Source organism: Cololabis saira, chromosome 14 (assembly GCF_033807715.1).
Source record: "Cololabis saira isolate AMF1-May2022 chromosome 14, fColSai1.1, whole genome shotgun sequence".
Taxonomy (NCBI): Eukaryota; Metazoa; Chordata; class Actinopteri; order Beloniformes; family Belonidae; genus Cololabis; species Cololabis saira.
The window spans coordinates 5,912,718-5,931,556 of NC_084600.1; the positions used below are offsets into that span (position 1 = coordinate 5,912,718).

Here is an 18,839-nt window from a genome sequence, read left to right on the forward strand (position 1 = left end):
TGAAGTCCTTTATTTCTGTAATGCAATAAAAAAAAAACTAAAATGTCATACATTCTGGATTAATTACAAATCAACTGAAATATTGCAAACCTATTATTATTTTAATATTGCTGATTATGGTTTACAGTTTAAGATTCCCAGAATATTCAATTTTTTTGAGATAGGATATTTGAGTTTTCTTAAGCTGTAAGCCATGATCAGCAATATTAAAATAATAAAAGGCTTGAAATATTTCAGTTGATTTGTAATGAATCCAGAATGTATGACATTTTTGCATTACAGAAAATAAAGGACTTTATCACAATATTCAAGTTTTCTGAGACAGTCCTGTATAATCCAGGTGCCATAAAGTAAAAACGCTGCCATGTTTCTGGATCAGCCTGGACATTTAGAACAGGTGTTTTCACTAACAACCATCTACCTGCAGAGGAGCTGCTTTAGTGATGGTTGGAACAACTGCTGGACTGGATCTTTACTTTATGGCACCTGGATTATTATACACCTCTGCTTCTGACCCCAACTGCACTAATGTCACAGTGGGGCCACCAGTAGCGTAACAGGGATTATGTTCACGACTCTGTTTGAATTGTGGATTATTTTGATATAAATTGAATATTTAAGCATTATTAGGAGTCTAGTACATCGGATACCACCAGAGAACTGTGCGAGTTGTCAAAAACGATCAATACTCGATACCAATGTACACAAAAATCTTATGGGACTGGATACCGCTTCATAAGAGTTTGGATACCAGCAGTACCATCTCTGCTGCCGTCAGCTGACACACAAACATGAGACATGAGACATGAACTGCTGGGACCGCCGGCATTAATAAGCTGAACACGCTCAGTGCTGCTGCTAAACGGCTTTCACAAGCAATAAAACAAAACAAAAAAGGAAAAAGTGTGGTTTAGTTTATTTCGGTCATGACATCACAAAAAAAGAATACAAATAAGGCAAACATCAAAATAGCTTTTACAAAATTAAAAATAAAATAAAAATGACAACAAGGAAACGAATACACTTTTCAAAGAAAACATTACAAAAAAGTTTCCAATATACAAATAACATCTAGACCGAAAAAGGTGTAGGCTAAAGCAAAGCTTATTCATTGCCTACCCTCAAAAAGATTATTTAAAGTGATAAAATAAAAGCAAGAAGTAAGAGATAAGACTGCCAGTAAAACAAATTGCCTCCATGGGGATAACAAAGATTCCTCAAGAAATAAGAAAGAAAAAAGGTGCAGTCTACATGTTTCCTTCATCCTTGAATAATCAAAATCAAATCACCAATTAAATGAATACCCAAATCAACATAGCAGCATCACCACTCATTACTTTCATATAGAGAAATCATCCTTCTTTTCAATGTTTTTTTTAAATAAGGTTAAGGTTCTACATGATTTAAAACCCCTCTCCAACTTTGTTTTTCATTCCATAATGCCTGAAATGAAATGTTTTCTTGGGTATTTTGTATCAATTTTGAAATATTTTTATTTTGTGAACCACTACCCACCGGTAATGAAATAAAATGGGCTTTGGGGTCAAAAAAAGCACAGAATATCTGCTGTTTAGACCAGGAATAATGACCAGTCAGCCCTTGACTGCCAGCCGTGGTTGTATTTACACATTTAGCTTAAGTTTAAGAGGCATGTATCAGAAATGTCATGTACATGTGACATAATTATTGTATTGTTAGAAGAAATTGAGCCTTCTCTTGAATATAAAGTGATAAAGCTAAATGGTAAAAGTAGAGCAGAGTTAATTTACTCAGATCAGGGGTCCGGGACTCCAGTCCTCCAGTCCTGCATGTTTTAGATGTCTCCCTGCATCCACACACCTGATTCACATTAGTCATCAGCATCTTCTGATCCAGGTCTGCACAAGTCTGTTAATGAGCAGTCCTTTCTATTGGTGTGATGAAGCAGATAAACATCTTAAACATGCAGGACTGCAGCTCTCTAGGACCAGGGTTTCCTACCCCTGACTTAGATGGTTCATGTATGTATATCATATTTATGCATTTTGAATATAATATTTTGTTGGAGATGTTGAATTTAAGACTTGGGTTTGACTGTGGAGTATGTCATCCCTGTTTTTGTTTTGTTTATTTGAAATTTAGTTTACATTTTTACTCTGGAATAATACCCCACATCCAAAAAGAGTTTTTTTTTTAGTGCGAAATATACATCGTACATAGCATAAATGGGACGCAATGATTTGTCAATATTATAAAAGGATCATTTATGCACAGATGAATACGTGGCATATTACATGTTGAACATGGCAAAATGTTTTGTCTTAAGGAGGCAAAAGAAAAGTGTTGGGAGAGGAGTTTTGCCCCGTTCTTCTCAGTTGTGTGAAAGGTCTGGACTTCAGCGTTTAGCATGAGTTCTTCTACTATGAAATCACGCTTCTGCAATGGATGCAGTTTGCAGTTTAGTTTCGTCTTGCTGAAAAATGCAAAGCATGAACAGAACATGTGTCGCTCTTCTTTCAGCATTGATGTTTCCTTTCCAGATGTTTATCCGGCACTAATGCCACTTTGTATAAGTCAATTTGACGAGTTTTGGCCCAGAGAAGATAGTTCATGTTCACATGGGACTTCCTAAGCTATATTTCTGGAGCGGTCCAGAGCCCTTTCAGGGATTTCCATTACAGCCTGAGATCCTGGAGATCATGACCATTCAGCATTGATTTTCTTGGCGTTTTCAGTTGCACATAGAGACGTCTGTAGATTCTTGAAACCTTTTGATGATATAATGTACTGTAAATTATGAAATATTCCTAGTATTTTCAAATTTTACAGTGAGGAACATTATTCAGGAAATTGTTTCAACATTTGTAGAGAGCTTTGCATGGACTAGTAAACGTCTGCCCATCTTTACCTCTGAGACACTCGGCCTCTTAAATGCTGTTTTTATAGTCAGCCCTGGCACTGACCAGGTAATCAAATGATGTCCCGGATGTTCCTCCACGTGCTTCTTTTTAGTACCACATACTTTTTCAGCCTTTTTCTTCACATATCCCAGCTTTTTTTTAAATAAATTTTTCATTAAATAGTAAAAAGTGTCACTTTCGATATCTGATATGTTTTCTATGTTCTGTTGTGGATAAGATAAGGCTTTATGCAATATCTGATTGGATTTGCACAGGTTCCCAACTTCACTGGAATTGGGGTTGTTTGGGGAAAAAAAAACCCAACAACAACAGGTTGTAACAAAGCAGACTCACCAAATAATTGGTTTCCAGTTGGTCCACATGCAGCAGAGGGAGGACACTTTTGACAAGTTCCTGGTGTCCAAATGTATTAATTTCACTTCTTTGCGACATTATAAAGTATATTTTCCATGTTGTTGTGTGAGAAAACAAGTATTTAACTCCAATTATTTTATAATCAATGATGATGCGGAGAACATAGTATTCAGCTGTACATGTTTCTGAAGGAATTTGTCTTTTTCCTATAATTCTTAAATGGAGTCGTAGGGTTTATGAAAGTTTGTAACATTCCCATTGCTTCCCCTGGCGTATAAGAGCAGTGTGTGTGTGTGATGAAGTTGTGAACTGAAACTGAAGACTCGTACACTGTCATATGTGCACTGCAGTACGTGAGACACTAGCCTGGGCTTGTTTCCTTCAGGACCCCCACTCATAGCAACCGGTGGGATCGATCCCCCCAACCACCAATCTGCAATCACTTCTCCTCCTCTTATCGGACCGCCGGCCATGGGGCTGCCACCTACTCTTCCTCCTCCTCCTCCTCCTCAGCCACCCTCCTCGTCTTCATCTGTGTCTCTTCGCCCCCAATATGTCCAGTCTGAATGTAAGCAGAGAGGATTTTCTTTTCAGATTGGGGCTGTGTGTTGTGAGGAGACACTAGTGTGGCTTTTCATTAAATCTTTCTTTTCTTGATAATGTCCTATATTACGACGTATTGGGGCCAAACTAAGACAAAAAAAAAATTGTAAATTACGAGAATAAAGTCATAATGTTGCGAGAATAAAGTCGTAATATGACAAGAATAAAGTCGTAACATTACGAGAATAAAGTCGTAATTTATGAGAAAGTGTTAATTTATGAGAACTCTAACAGGAAAAGTGTGTTAAAATGTTGAATATTGAGCATCTTGTGAAGTTATATTTATATATTTATAATATATTTAATATTACGACTTTATTCTTGTAATATTACGACTTTATTCTCGTAATTTTACGACTTTATTCTCTTATTATGACTTTATTTTTGTAATTTCCTTTTTTTTTTTTTCTTCTTCTTTTCTTAGTTTGGCCCTAATACTCCGTCGTACTATATATTTATTTTTTTTCTCATATTTTTGTTTACTCATACATGAAGCATTTGATTTGTGCTACTGACTAAACCGCTGGGAGTTCCGTCACATTTCCCACTTGTTGTGTGTTAGTGCTTGGTGTTTGAGCTGCATCAGTGTTGTGTTTGTACGTATGCGTTTGTTAAGGCTGCAGTAACAGCTGTGGACCAGAGGGTAGTGCTGTTAACTGACAAATTCTGGGGAGTTTATGTGAACTGTGTCCTGTTATGTGGCGTCTTCTTTCATAATTGTGCTCATCAGTAGTACATTTTCCACAAATATTGTGGCTTAATCAAAGTGGAATGTGTTTGTCATGAATGAGCTCGTTTTGTGGTTTTCCTTTCTGATGCATTAAGCTTCAACTCAGCATAAACTGCATTTTATGACCATTTCTTTTGATGGTCTTTATTTAGATATCAGTAATGGTTTGCTTTCCATCTTGTGCACATTCCTTCTAATAGCTCGTGTGCTTGTCTGTTTTGCACGTCAGATAACTATGATCCAGAAGGCTACAACCCAGAATCCCCGGGCCTGACTGCAGCCGGTCATAATTCCTACCGTCAGTTCATTCCCAGGGTGCAGAGCCAGCGCTCCAACCTCATCGGCCTGACTTCCAGCGAAGGACAAGGCTCCAGAGGTGAGGACCATTTCCTTCTTAGTGCTCATCTCTTTTTCAAATGGGTTCTATCAGACGTGTCTGTAGGAAAACGCTGAACGCTCCTCATGCCTAACCTTCTCATTTGTGTCTGGTACATGTTGCAGCTGCCAACATAGTGATCCAGACGGAGCCTGCGACGGCAGCCTGCACCCCTGGGAGTAACATGTCCCGGTTTAACACGGAGCAGGACAGCAGGAAGAGGTCCATGATGGGGCCCACTACAGCCGAGGGCTCCGCTGCTAAAAAACCCTGGATGGAGAAGTAAGGAGTCCTGGCTTCATGCAAGAGAAATGATGACTCAAAATGTTAATCGTCATCAACATCTTTAAAAATAGACTAAATCAAGTCTAAAGTTCAGCTTGTGTTATATAGTTTTTTATTTATATATATATATATATATATATATATATATATATATATATATAAAATTAGTTAATATTTATTAACTAAAAACTAAAACTAAAAAGGTCTGGGCTTGAAGCATAAAGCTTATCTTGCCCACCTTTTAACAGAATAGAATATACAAAAAGAACAAATGAAGCATCATAACGTTACACAAAATAAGAATAACAACAATAATCATGATGATGGTAGTAATAATAATTAATAATAGCTTAAATAACTGTAATAATAGTAATGATAATAATGATAGCTCTGAAAACAGAAAGTGAAAAGATGCTAATGAAACCGACAAAACCAATTTAGGTTGTCATTTCATCTCATACATGTGTGCATTCTTCTTTGTTTGCTTATTGTGCTCCTATGTATGTGTCCATTACCTTTTCTTTGAATAATATCTTGTATGCTTTTATTGAGTTTGCTAGTTTAAGGTCGTTATCTAATGAGTTCCACAGTTTTACTCCTAAAACGGATAAACATCTGCCCTTTGTGTTTGTTCTTATTGCTGTTGTGTCTGGTGTTTGGTGTAAACACGTGAATAGTTTAGCCAGGGGAAATGTGTCGGTGCCATCCCTGCTGCTACTCAGTACGACTCGTTTTCAAGCCAGGATGAATCGCCATGACAACAGTGTTGTAATATTCACTGCTCGGCTTGTGATCAGTCAGGTTAACATTTCCTCTCCAAGATTAACTGTTAGGGATTTTCAACATGAGGGTAGAAACTTTGAATCCTGAGCTGAACTTCATCTGCTGGAACCTTTTATTGTACAATAGGAAGTTGAATTAATGTTTGAAAACGTTCTCCAACATATGAGAAAACAATTTTCACAAAATAGTGAATAAATACCAATCTCTGATCTGTCCTTTTCCATTCACAACCTTGTAAAAGAGAAATGATTTTGAATGAACAAAGCTGAGGCAGCTTTCCTGTTTTTTTTTTTTGTTTTTTTTTAGGCAGATAACGGGCAAAGCAGCGAGGAGAGATGTTTACAATTCAAGTTACTTCATTCAGTTGCACGCATTTTAGACCGAAATCTAGAAAATCCAGTCTCTTTACCTTCCTAGAAAACAAAATGCCAGGGTTGTTTATATTTTGGATGAAAATGTACTTAAATTAATGATGTCAAAACCCTAATCCTCTCTTGTTTCAGGATGGGCTTTAATAATCAGCACAAGAGCCCATTTCCCAAAAGGAATCACTATGTGAACACAAAGTTGGAGGTGCGGAAGATCCCTCGAGACCTCAACAACATCACCAAGCTCAACGAGCACTTCAGCAAGTTTGGAACAATCGTCAATATTCAGGTGAACTGCATCTTAGAATAGAATAGAAAGCCTTTATTATCATTATACTGGTACACTGAGATCAGGCAACAGCTCCGTAAAAGTGCACACATGCAAAGACTATGGAAACAAAGACTGTAAACAACAAAATGAGAAACAGGAAACATAAATATTATATATATATATACATACATACACACACACTATTAAAAATGAGTCAATGAGAGAATAATAATGCACATGAATGAATGGAAGAATATGGCACATAGATGAGTAAAGAATATTGCACATTATGGATAGAGAATATTGCACAGTATGAGGTAGTTTACTGGTTTAGAAAGTTCACAGCTTTGGGGAAGAAGCTCCCTGAGTCTGTTTGTTCGGGTTCGTATGGACCAGGGGCCGGATTCACCAATATGTTTTTAAGAACGGTCTTAAGAAATGTCTTAAGATCTAAAATTAAGAAGTTCTTAAGTGAAATTCCTCAATATTTTCTTAAGAACCGTCTTAAGAACTGTCATTTCTTACGAATTTCTTATTTTTTCCTACTTACGAACTTCTTAAAATATCTCATTGCATTGCACGCGCCAACAAACATTTATACAGGTAGTTTGTGTCTTAACCGTCAGTCACTCACTACACATGGAGAAGGAGAAAAATAGATGCAGGAACTTTTCAAGGTTATGGTGGATGAGATTAATGTGGGAAAAAAATACTATTGGGGAAAATTAATAATTAACTACCACGCTAACTGACATGCTAACAAACAGTTAACAGGCTCTTTGTGTAATAATTAAAAAGTGTATCCTAAAACTATGACCTACTAGTCTAAACTTGTCTAAAATGTGTTGAAAAAGGTGATTTTAGAGTCTTACCTTTTCACAGAAGACATTTTAAGACAGGTCAAGGTTGTCTTAAAGTTAAGAAAAAAGTCAAGAACAAATGTGAGAACTTTTATTTCAAGAATACCATTTATTCTTAAGTTTTTTCTTAAGAAGAAACTTAAGAAGAAAGTTGAGAAAATACTTAGAACTTTTTTGGAGAATATGACTTCTTCTCTTTTTTCTTCTTAAGACTGAACTTAAGAAAAAAATGATTAAGAAGATTTTTTTTCTTTTGAATGTTTTGTGAATCCGGCCCCTGATCTTGGCGGCTGAAGAGATGGTTTTGACCCGTGTGGAGCAGAGTTGATTTGGTGGCCTGCAGGCCTTTGACCCGTGCCCTCTGATCTCTGTCCAGGTGGTGTTTGGTGGAGACCCGGAGGCGGCGCTGATCCAGTACACCAAGAACGAAGAGGCCAGACGGGCCATCTCCAGCACCGAGGCCGTCCTCAACAACCGCTTCATCAGGGTGTACTGGCACCGCGAGCCTAACCCTAACCCCAACGCAGCCGGGCTCCAGGAGCAGAGCTCGGCGGGCCAGGGCCCCGGCTCGGCCCCCGGCCAAGGACTCCAGCACGGCAACATGCATAAGGTCGGTGGACAGAGCGGAAACGGACCCATGTGGCTCTGAAGTTTGAAGTATTTTCAAATTTGACAGTTTTTATCAGTTCCCCCTCCTAGTCAAAGTGAAATCTTTTTTTAAATCGTCACAACCTGGAGAAAGCTGCTCACGCTCTAATCAGCTCCAGATTAGACTATTGTAATGCAGTATATGACTGTCTGAGAAAATTAGAATATTGTGATAGAGTTCTTTATTTTCTGTAATGCAATTTAAAAAAAATGTCATACATTCTGGATTCATTACAAATCAACTGAAATATTGCAAGCCTTTTATTATTTTAATATTGCTGATTATGGCTTGCAGTTTAAGATTAAGATTCCCAGAATATTCTAATTTTTTGAGATAGGATACGGTATTTGAGTTTTCTTAAGCTGTAAGCCATGATCAGCAATATTAAAATAATAAAAGGCTTGCAATATTTCAGTTGATTTGTAATGAATCCAGAATGTATGACATTCTTGCATTACAGAAAATAAAGGACTTTATCACAATATTCTAATTTTCTGAGACAGTCCTGTATATGTTGGCATCTCCAAGTCCTTTATTAGCCTTCAGCTAGTGCAGAATGCAGCTGCCCGTCTTTTAACTAACACTTAAAGACGTGAGCACATGGATCCAGTCCTCTATTCACTCCATTGGCTTCCTGTCCATTTTAGAATGGATTTTAAAGCCTTCAACGGCCTTGCCCCACCCTATTTATCAGAGCTTTTAACGGTGCGTGACCCTGGCAGGGCTGAGATCTCAAACCAACCGTTGTTGGAGGTTCCCAGGTCAAAGTTCAAGCCCCGGGCTCTGTAACAAGCTCCCCTGCAACTTGTGCACTATTTCTGACCTGGGCCTTTAAATCGAGGCTTAAAACCTATTTATTTAGAATGGCTTTTAATACCCACTAGTGTGGTGACAATTTTTATTCTTTTTTTTTTATTCTATTTTTTTTTTTGCTCTGTCTTACGGTTGTATGTTGTATTTCTGTATGTTTTATTCTGTAAAGCACTTTGGCTCATCTAAAGGTGGCTGTAAAGGGCTATATAAATTAAGTACATTTACATTTATTCTCCCCATGGTTTTTTTGCTTGTTTTTCTTTAATTCTTTTACATGACCTAGTCTTCTTTGCTCCCTTATTCTTTAGCAGGGGATCAAGCAGCACAACCCTGCCGCCTACGTGTTGAACAACACCATACCCAAACATCACCTGAATACGGCGGCCGGCGCCCCAAACGCCACGAAGACGGACAGCCTGAACCCAAACCCTGACACCGCCGCCGTACGTTTCAGTCTACACATGTTGTGCTCGCTGTGTGTTTGTGACAAATGTACATGAGGCTTTACTGGTGCTGCTGAACCCAAATCTGCCTCCAAGGCTTTTAGTTGGAGAGCCTGTCTGATACGAGATCAGATGAGGTGGTAAGAACAGCATCTAGTCCAGGGGTCGGCAACCCAAAATGTTTTAGAGCCATATTGGACCAAAAACACAAAAAACAAATGTCTGGAGCCGCAAAAAATGAAAAGTCTTGTATCAGCCTTAGAATGAAGGCAACACACGCTGCTTGTAGCTATATTAGCAATCACTGGGGGAAGATTTTTTTTTTCATTATGCACTTCGAGAAAAAAGTCGAAATGTCGAGGAAAAATTTGAAATGTTGAGAAGAAATTCGAAATGTCAAGAGAAAAGTCAAAATGTCGAGAAAAAAGTCGAAATGTCGAGATTAGAAAGGAAAAAGGAAGGAAAAAAGAAAATAAGGAAAAAAAAGAGGAAAAAGGGAAAAAAACAAGGAGGGAAAAAAAAGGTCAAACATTTTTTGAAAAAGCTCCAGGAGCCACTAGGGCAGCGCTAAAGAGTTTGAGAGATGTTGGTTCCACAGCACCAGTACAGCCTCATGGAGGCCCGTACGGCTCTGGAGCCGCGGGTTGAAGACCCCTGGTCTATAACATATCAGGAGGATTTGTTTGATTAATGGATCAAAGAATCGTTTGTTTTTTTTCTCAATTTTCATCTCCAATGTGCCATATTGTATAACATTATGTATATTATAAATAATGAGTATCACTGTTAAAGAGCGGAAGAATCAGCCCGTATGTGACAGTGACCGGTGAGCTGGCGGTGCCGTTAACGGTGCACGAGCGCTGGAGTCTGGAGTCTGTGCTGCTGTTCAGTCTTTTCATCTTTTCTGCCCCTCTGCTCGGCACTTAGGTGGCGCCCGCGCTGACAAACACCCAGAAGGCCCCCTACACTTCCACAGCCCCAAAGTCATCCTCAAAGAGCCTTGGGAAAACAGGAAAAGCACTGGAAGCGCAGGAAGCTCTCAAGAAGAAACAGGCATGTTTCTTAATTTGCTTGCATATTTTGTCTGCTTTAGGAAAAGCTGCAGCAGAATTGGCCATTTGTTCCTCTCAAGGGCTTTGAGTGAAAAGCAGGATTTGTTTGAGAAGAATGCAACGTCCACCAGTAGCAAATGATGTATTTTTAGTTTTCTTTTTTTCCCCCCTGTTTAGGAGGCGTTAAAACTCCAGCAAGACATGAGAAAGAAGAAGCAGGAGATGTTAAAGGCACAGATTGAGTGTCAGAAGGTGAGTCATTTTTTTCCTCACGATTCTTCTTTTTAATATATTTTCTTTTTTATTTCCTACTCTTACTCATCCGACAATCCCCTACTTCATTTCATATCTTTTTTCCCCCCCTCCAGGTACTGATAAACCGCGTGGAGAAGAATCGAGGTATGAAGCCCGAGGAGAGAGCCAACATCATGAAAACGCTAAAGGAGCTGACGGAGAAGATTACCCAGCTGCAGAATGAAATGAACCCCCAGGTCTCGCACAGCAAGAGCAACCACAGCCAGCCCAAGACCAAGACCGACGTGAGTTTAGAAACAGCAGCGCTCACGATGCTCCGGCATCACGTGTGTGACTTATTAAAGACATGTTATGACACTTTTCCACTAGCACCTACTCGGTTCTACTCCTCTCAGCTCGGCTCCACTCAACTCGGCCTGGTTTCTTTTCCATAACAATTTAGCACCTGGAGAAGTAGGAGGTTGGAGAAGCTGCTGTGACGTATTTGATTGTGTGATCTAAACGAAGAACACAACATTAAAGATATAGAACCTGGAGGAGATGATAGATGTGCTGCTGGGTCTGTGGCTTGTGTTCCATATCATGTTAAAAAAAATTAAAAAGCGTCGCCGCTTGAAGCTTCTCTACTCTTATTTTTTAGTTTGTCCTTGCGCTGCTGAAAAGTCAGCTGGAGCCGTGAGCAGCTATGAAGTGACAGAGCTCCTGGTAGATCTGGTCGTTCCTTATCGCCTTTTTTAATTCCCTCCTCAGCACCAGGTTTATGAACATCTGCATCTCAGAGTTGGATCATGAAACAGACTTTTGCGCTGCCATTGCCTGTCAAATAAAATGAACAAGAAGCCGCCGTCAGTCGCTCTTTCGCTGATTTCTGATTCCAGTAGTGTGATGAAGTCAGAAACAGCCCGACTCAGCAGCTTAGAACCTCGGCAGAATAGTTACAGAAAAAGTGTCTACCCCTAGTGGGAAAGCGCCAAACCGAGTGGAGGCGAGTCGGACTGAGTAGCTACTAGTGGAAAAGTGCCATTAGAGTTCATTGTGAAAGCCTTTTAATCTGACCCTGTTGAAACCAATAGGTCACATAAATAGATCTGTTTCTGTCTACTTTAACAAACATAACATCCCCACCTCCACCCCATCAGGCCCAGAAGGCGTTGCTTGACGCCGAGCTGGACTTTCACAAGAAGATGAGCTCTGGGGAAGACACCACAGACCTCAAGAGAAAACTCGGGCAGCTGCAGGTGGAGGTAAAATACACACTATCAACTACAATCCTCCTACAAACTGTTTTAACCCTCACATTGCTGTTAAAAGTTGCCTTCCTTTTTGAAACAGACATTTGTGCATGCGCGTAGAACTCAAAACCATGATAAATGATCTGAAGAGATAGCGAGGTTCTGCCGCTGATGAGTTTCCAATGGCACGCTGTACAACAACACAATCACTCGTCGCTGGAGACAGCTTTGTGTAGCATCAGCTCTTTTCTTGAGAGCAGAGTTTGAGGATGTGGTACCAAGAAACGCCTATGAGGAGGTTCGCAGAACAGATCACGACAGTCTTATCTGTGAAGGAAGGAAAGCGGCGCTATCTGCATCTGTGAAAAGGATGACGAATGAAAAGCACTAATATTATCTGCAGAGAGGAGAAAGTCAGACAAATGACAGTTTTGTTCTTTTTATTTGCTTTTCTATCCCTAAACATGTTTATCTGAGCAGAGATGGGACTTTTCTGTGTAATACTGATTGAGTGGGTCTACATAGATGTTGTAGCAGGAGTGTGTGTGGCCGGTTGGCACCTCATACCAGAGATCTGGCATTTGACACTTGTTGGCTCAGTTCGTGACATAATTGGTGCAGATACCACAAGTAAATACTTTGGAGGATGAAGATTTTATTTTTTTCAGAGTCTAATATATTTTTTCTAATTTTTACGTCAATAATTCCTGAAGCCTGAAAATTGCAAGGATGACAAATCAGTTTTCCCTTAGAATTAAAGGCACACTGGTCTTTTATTTGAAAGACACAAAATACAAAACAATGCTGTGCATTTGCCCTATTGTTCCAGTTTGTAATGCTTTATAACTGTTTAAGTTTTAAAGAGAAAGCCAGGCCAACCATTTTCCACAAACTGAACTAAAAGTAAATGTCAGGTTTGCATTATGATCTTCAGTTTCATACAAGTACAAATATTTAGCCACAAACTGAATAGTTTCTCTCATGTATGACTTGACTTTTTTCTTTTCCAGAAATTTAACAACTAAAATTAAATAAATAAATAAAAGTAAATAAATATATACAATTTGACATCATAAAAAAGATTGATTCATGCTCACCTTATAAGAGGAGATTTATTGTTGTTAAGAAGGTTATTTTGTTAATTCAGGGTTCATTATTTTATAAATCTATTCTTTATATTCTGATGTAAATCAGGGACTATAATGACACTAGTCAGTTAATCTGTAGTGATTAGTCTGTTTTAGATTGGGCGGAGTGATACGCCACAGTACGGCACTAGGTGCTGTGTTGATGTTCTAAAATCCTACACTGTTGAGGGACATTAAAGTGCACTGGAACTCAGCAGAAGTTTCCCCGTGTTTATCCTACTCACGACCCCAAAAAGGTTTAATTTAATAAGGTAAGGCTTAACTCTACACCAGCCTTACATAAGTAAAAGTTCAGAGCTCAAAACCCTGCAAGAGTCCCGTGATCGGGACCAAAACGGTACTAGTTTCTTCTGAGCGGAGGAAGATTTTGGTCCACGGGTCGAGGCGCGGTCGGATGCGCGTTACTAGTCAACACAATAGATTAATATTAATAATCCAATATTGCGATGCAGTTTGTCACCTCCACGACACATATCGTGATGTTTTTGTATCGCGAAATTTCGTGGCACAATATATTGTTACACCCCTACCAGTAAACTGTACTGTTTACTACTATAGTACATTATCCAGTAAAAGTATACAACGTTTTAGTCCAACTCTTGAGGATGCAAACGCCTGTAAATAGACATGGAAGGAAGGAACATCTGCTGTTTTGTAAAAATGATCAGATCTAAGTACTGATGTATTCATTGTTTAGTTTTTTTTTTTTTCTCCAAGAGCAGTAATATTATTTAAAAAAATAAAAAAAATTATGTTTTTTTGTGGGGGGGCGGGTTCATTTATTTGAAGAAAAAAATACCAATCAGTACACTTGTACAGAGGTGAGACATCTGAGAATCACAGCAACACAGCTTTGGTTTACACCAAATCTTTTTATATTTTTCTTTCGCCCCAGGGTCCTTAATTAGCTTTTCGTTAAAAATGCATAACCCCCCCCCCCCCCCCATCCAAACCCGACTCTGCACATTAAACTGCAGCCACTTAAGCAAGCCCAGAGGAGCAGCCGCTAACGAAGCTAAATCAGACACGTGTCCTTACACTGATGGAGCCGCGTCTCATTAAAGTTTGAGTTGCTGGTTCTGTGTAGGAGAATCGCAGGATAACAATTAACGGCAGGAGTGAGGGAAGGACAGATGGAGGGGGAGGGCTGCGGAGTAGAGGGGTTGTTAAGATGGGAGATGTCGCTTTAAAAATGGAGGAGTGACAACTAATGGGAGAGGGAGGAGAGGGAAAGTTTGAGGCCTGGAGATGGGATATTTTCAAGCTCCGAGTGTCCTTTTTTTTTTTTTTTTAATTACGTTGCTGTATTTAAAGGTGGATTTTTTTTTTTATTTATTTATTTATTTTTTTTATTTATTTATTTATTTTTTTTTTTTTTTTGAAGGGATGCACGTGGTCAGGTCTTCCAAATCTCATTAAACTTATACCATCTACCTTTTTTGTTTTTTCATTGACTACGTTTACATGCAGTCAAAATTCTGGTTATTGCTAATATTCCGGTTACTGAAACATTCAGAATATTCCGTTTCCATGGTGATTAATCATTTAGGATATCTGAATCAAACCAGCAACGCACGGAGAACGTGATGACGCATTTCCCGTCATTTCTGCTTCTTCTTCCTGTTTCCAAATTCAAAACAAATGCTGCTTCGCGCAACTTTTCTCTCACCTTCTTGTAAATCTTCTATCCCGGTACTTTCTACCGTCTACAAATGCAGAAATGTTCATATCCTTCATTACATTTATGAAGTGATTAGTCTCCTCCTGGTCTTGTGTTTCTCCGTGTTTATAAGAACTTCCTGGACTCAAAACACCAGGATTCCTTGTGAACAGAGCATGTGCAGAAAACAAATTCCTGTTCCGTTTGATGGGGATATTCCGTTTGGTGTTTACATGACCCAATATTCAGGTTTTAAAAGGAGTAACCCAGGGGTCATATTGGGGTTTTTAAAAACCCCAATATGAGCAAATTCAGGTTATTCAAAGGGGTTATTGATGTTTACATGGCCGTGCAAATTTGGGTTATTGCCAATATTCGGGTTTTAAAAGGGTTATTGATGCATGGAAACACAGTCACTGTTGTTCCTCACATATTCCTGCGTCTGACGTGGCAGCGTTTGTGCCACCTCAGGTCAGAATTAACGACTCCTTCCCTGTTTTAGGCGACGCGGCTGGGTCTGATCAAGCCTCCGGCGGGGCGAGGCCGCGGCCGGGGGAAGGCGGCGCTGGACCCGACCGCCATGCACATGGGCCGCGGCCGGAGCCGGAGCCGGGAGCTGGCGGGGCGCGGCGGGGTCGTGAACCGCATGGTGATTGACCACCGGCCCAGAGCGCTCGCCATTCTGGGATTCACACAGGAGGAGAAGGAGGAACTAATGCCGCACTTTGTGGTGAGAACGCCGTCAGCCGGTGCTGATGACCTGAATATTCCCGATGACCGACTCGGACTTGTCATTTTCTCATTATGCTGATCTTTTTACTTTCAGAAATTCGGAGAAGTTGAAGATCTCCGAGACCAAGACGCCAACAGCGTCATCATGACCTTTAGGACACGAAGCGAAGCTGAGAATGTAAAGTCACTCTATTTATTTATTTTTTTTTTTTTTTTCCTCTCGTCATCCTTTTTGTCTGCCAATTGATTGGTTTGAAACTGTGATCACTACATGCAACTATTGTATTTTCTAGGCAGCAAATCAGGGAGCCAAGTTCAAAGGGCGGGTTCTGCAGATTTCCTGGTACAAGCCCAAGACCCCGTCCGTTACAACGGAGCCGGAGGAGGACGAGGCGAAAGACGAGGACATTACGGTACGAAACACGGCCCACTATTCAGACATTTCTGCTGTATGATTTATTCCATTTGTTGTGAATTTTTCACTGTAATTCCCAATGAAAAATCCTGCGTCTCTGAGCACTAAGATCACCCCACGAGTAAAACACCAGTAAAGAGTTTCACGTGGAACTTTATGTGAGGTTTGAGTCCTTTCTGTTTGGGATTATTTAATGACTCCAGGGCTGGTTCCATCCCTTTAATGTGTCTATTTTCTATTTTTTTTTTTGTTTTAAAGGTATGATAATTTGTCTAAATGTATTTTGCAGCAGATATAACACTTAATGTGTTGCAGCAGGAATATAGTTTGAATTGTTTGAGAATCATTCAAAAGCCAGAAAAGCATAATTACTACATTGGTGTTTTTTTTATTTAAGCAGAAGGAAGCAAGGTCTTATTTGCCAGGAGAGGCGGAGGAGGAGGAAGAGGAGGAGGACGATGACGAAGATGACGAGAACGAGAGCCGATCCTGGAGGCGATAAAGAGCCAACCATCGTCCCTACCGGCTCCAGCTGATTTCTTTTTTTTGATTTTGATTTTTTTTGTCCTGGCATACAAAGGAACTCACTTTTTTCCTTTTATGTAAATTCAGACGTCAATCAGAGGAATAAAAAAAAACGTCTTTACTTTATCGTACATCCAAAAAACACAAACTTAAGAGGGTCGATCATTTTTGTATCTCTCGACAAAAACAGCTGTTTATAGCATCTCACTTTTGCTGAGAAAAATAAATGTTCATTTGTTCTTATAGATAGAAAAATCTACGTAAGTTTTAGTGTGCTTACCGGATGATTGATATCAGTAATGCACAACATTTGTGTCTACTGTGAATAGGTATTTTTATACATACTGTATTTAAGCTCTTTTCTCACCAGTTTTTTGTAAGATCTCGTCCTGGGTTCAGGGACGGCCATTCCATCACAACTACAACGTTCTCTGCTGCTTTCAGAGAGATTTATTTATTTTTCCACAGTTTCAACACTGCAACTGCACCTGTGTTGGCCGAGTGTGGCATGCTTTTTCATTTCACTTTATTCACACTTCTTCTCTAGTTTGCCCTAAATTTTTTCTCTATTTGGCAGCGGCTCTGGATGGCCGGAGCGTTGTCTAGCCGTGTCCGTACAGGAGCCAGCACAGGTGCATTCAGACGCCGGTGCAGTGGACGAACCCAAACGATGTTTACCAATCCCCATGTCCTTCAGTTAAAACCTCGTAGCAGACACTCATATTTTTCCCTGCACGCATTTCGTCGCTCTCTCGGTGTCCAGTGCCACTCTGTGAATACGCACTCACGACGGTGTCCTCCGCTTTCTAAGAGTGTGTAACATTTTCCGCTTCTCTATTCTGTCACATGAAGGGCCGAGGTTCAGACTCCCCACTTCAAAACCATGTGACATCCATAGACCGGTGTTTTTGAATGTAAAACTGAACAGTTGATCTTAAAAAATATATATATATACATATATATGTATATATAAAATAAAATTTCTTTGCCTTACACATTCAGCAGATTGCTGAGTTTTTACAGGATTTGTGATTTGTAAATTTTGTAAATGCTTGGAATAGAAATTGCGGTTATACTTTAATTTTGTTTTTTCCCCTCTGCGTGTCATTTTACATGAATAACATGTTTGCATCAGATACAGGAAGTCAAGCATGAGCGCGTAACCAATTCTTTGCAAGAATTTAGATTTTTTTTTTTGTCAAATAGTTCACTTTGAATTTATCTTGTCTTGAGTAGCACATTTCTTTCAAAGAAGCATAAAGTGCTGCTTTGGCAAACATTTGTTCAAAGACGCTGAGACTTGCACCTCACCATATTCTTTGGCGGCTCTGCCTCAGTCTGAATATTGTCAGTGTTCAAAACCCCCTCACTGTGCGAGCTGAATGACTTTATCATCTTTTTTTGTGTGTTTTTCCTTCTTTATAGAAACTGTGTTTTAGAGCCGTCGGGGTGGAAAGAGCTGATCATTAAAATCGACCCGTTTTCAGTAGATAATTGTATGTTTACCTTATCAGATTTCAATTCACCTGATCAGAGCCAGTGGGTCAATAACTGCGATGGTTTCTTTTACTCATGAGCGCACATTAGCACCAAATCCTTCTCGGCCAGTGAAACTGAAGTGTGACTAGATGCTGACTAGCTTTCCTGTTGGACTTTTACTTCATTTCTTTATCCTTTTTATTTGTTTTAATGAGGTCGCTGACAGTCTTGATGAACTAAACTTGAGTGGCCTTTTTCTCGAGTGTGTAACTGAGGATTCAGAGCATCCCCCTCCCTTTTTTTGTACTATCCTCTGTATGCTACTATCACAAAATAGATTCAGAAATGTAAAATGTTTATGGAATAATAGTTTTGGATTTGTTACTGTTTATATTTGCAGGATGTGGATGTATTTTCTTTATGTATTTTGTTTGTAAAAATGGATTTCTAATTTACTAGCATGTTTGCTTTTGCCAATAAAGAGAGGAATGGGGTGCTTGTAAGATAAAAAAAGAGAGAGAAAGAGAGGGGGGAAGAAATTAAATTGGATCTTGGAGAAAGAGGAAAAAAAAAAGTTAAAGTTGAAGAAAAATTGATTTAAAAAAAGATGAGAATATTGGCAACTTAAAAAAAAAATGAAAAAAAATTCAAGCAAAAGCATTCCAGAAAATATTGCCTATAAAATCACGTGTGGTCTCCTTCATTTTGCATTTTACTTCACAACTGCATTTCTTGTAGTGTATCTGGTTGACAAAGACACATTTAATTTTGTTAAAATAATCTGTGACATAGGAAAAAAATGCCATGTTTTGATGCCTAATATACTAGATTAGATGCTGTAACATAAGAGCACTGAGTCTTTCGGCTTCCCTAAACACAGGATGTAAAAAACCTTAATCATGTTCA

General features: G+C 39.2%; 1 protein-coding gene across 5 annotated transcripts in view; it reads left to right on the plus strand.

Moving 5' to 3' along the window:
• rbm27 (RNA binding motif protein 27) overlaps positions 1–18,617 on the plus strand; it is a 28,419-nt gene extending 9,802 nt beyond the window's left edge. For 2 of the 5 annotated variants that reach the window (XM_061739472.1, XM_061739471.1), the window contains exons 8-21: positions 3,640–3,822; positions 4,817–4,963; positions 5,089–5,245; positions 6,535–6,688; positions 7,907–8,140; positions 9,301–9,435; positions 10,363–10,488; positions 10,665–10,739; positions 10,856–11,026; positions 11,882–11,986; positions 15,285–15,512; positions 15,609–15,692; positions 15,808–15,927; positions 16,327–18,617. In XM_061739472.1, the coding sequence (XP_061595456.1) occupies positions 3,640–3,822; positions 4,817–4,963; positions 5,089–5,245; positions 6,535–6,688; positions 7,907–8,140; positions 9,301–9,435; positions 10,363–10,488; positions 10,665–10,739; positions 10,856–11,026; positions 11,882–11,986; positions 15,285–15,512; positions 15,609–15,692; positions 15,808–15,927; positions 16,327–16,431 (2,024 nt within the window). In that variant the 3' untranslated portion in view covers positions 16,432–18,617. The remainder of the gene's footprint in view (positions 1–3,639; positions 3,823–4,816; positions 4,964–5,088; positions 5,246–6,534; positions 6,689–7,906; positions 8,141–9,300; positions 9,436–10,362; positions 10,489–10,664; positions 10,740–10,855; positions 11,027–11,881; positions 11,987–15,284; positions 15,513–15,608; positions 15,693–15,807; positions 15,928–16,326) is intronic. The other 3 variants (XM_061739470.1, XM_061739469.1, XM_061739473.1) reach the window with 3 other exon arrangements.
• Positions 18,618–18,839: the final 222 nt, after the last annotated feature.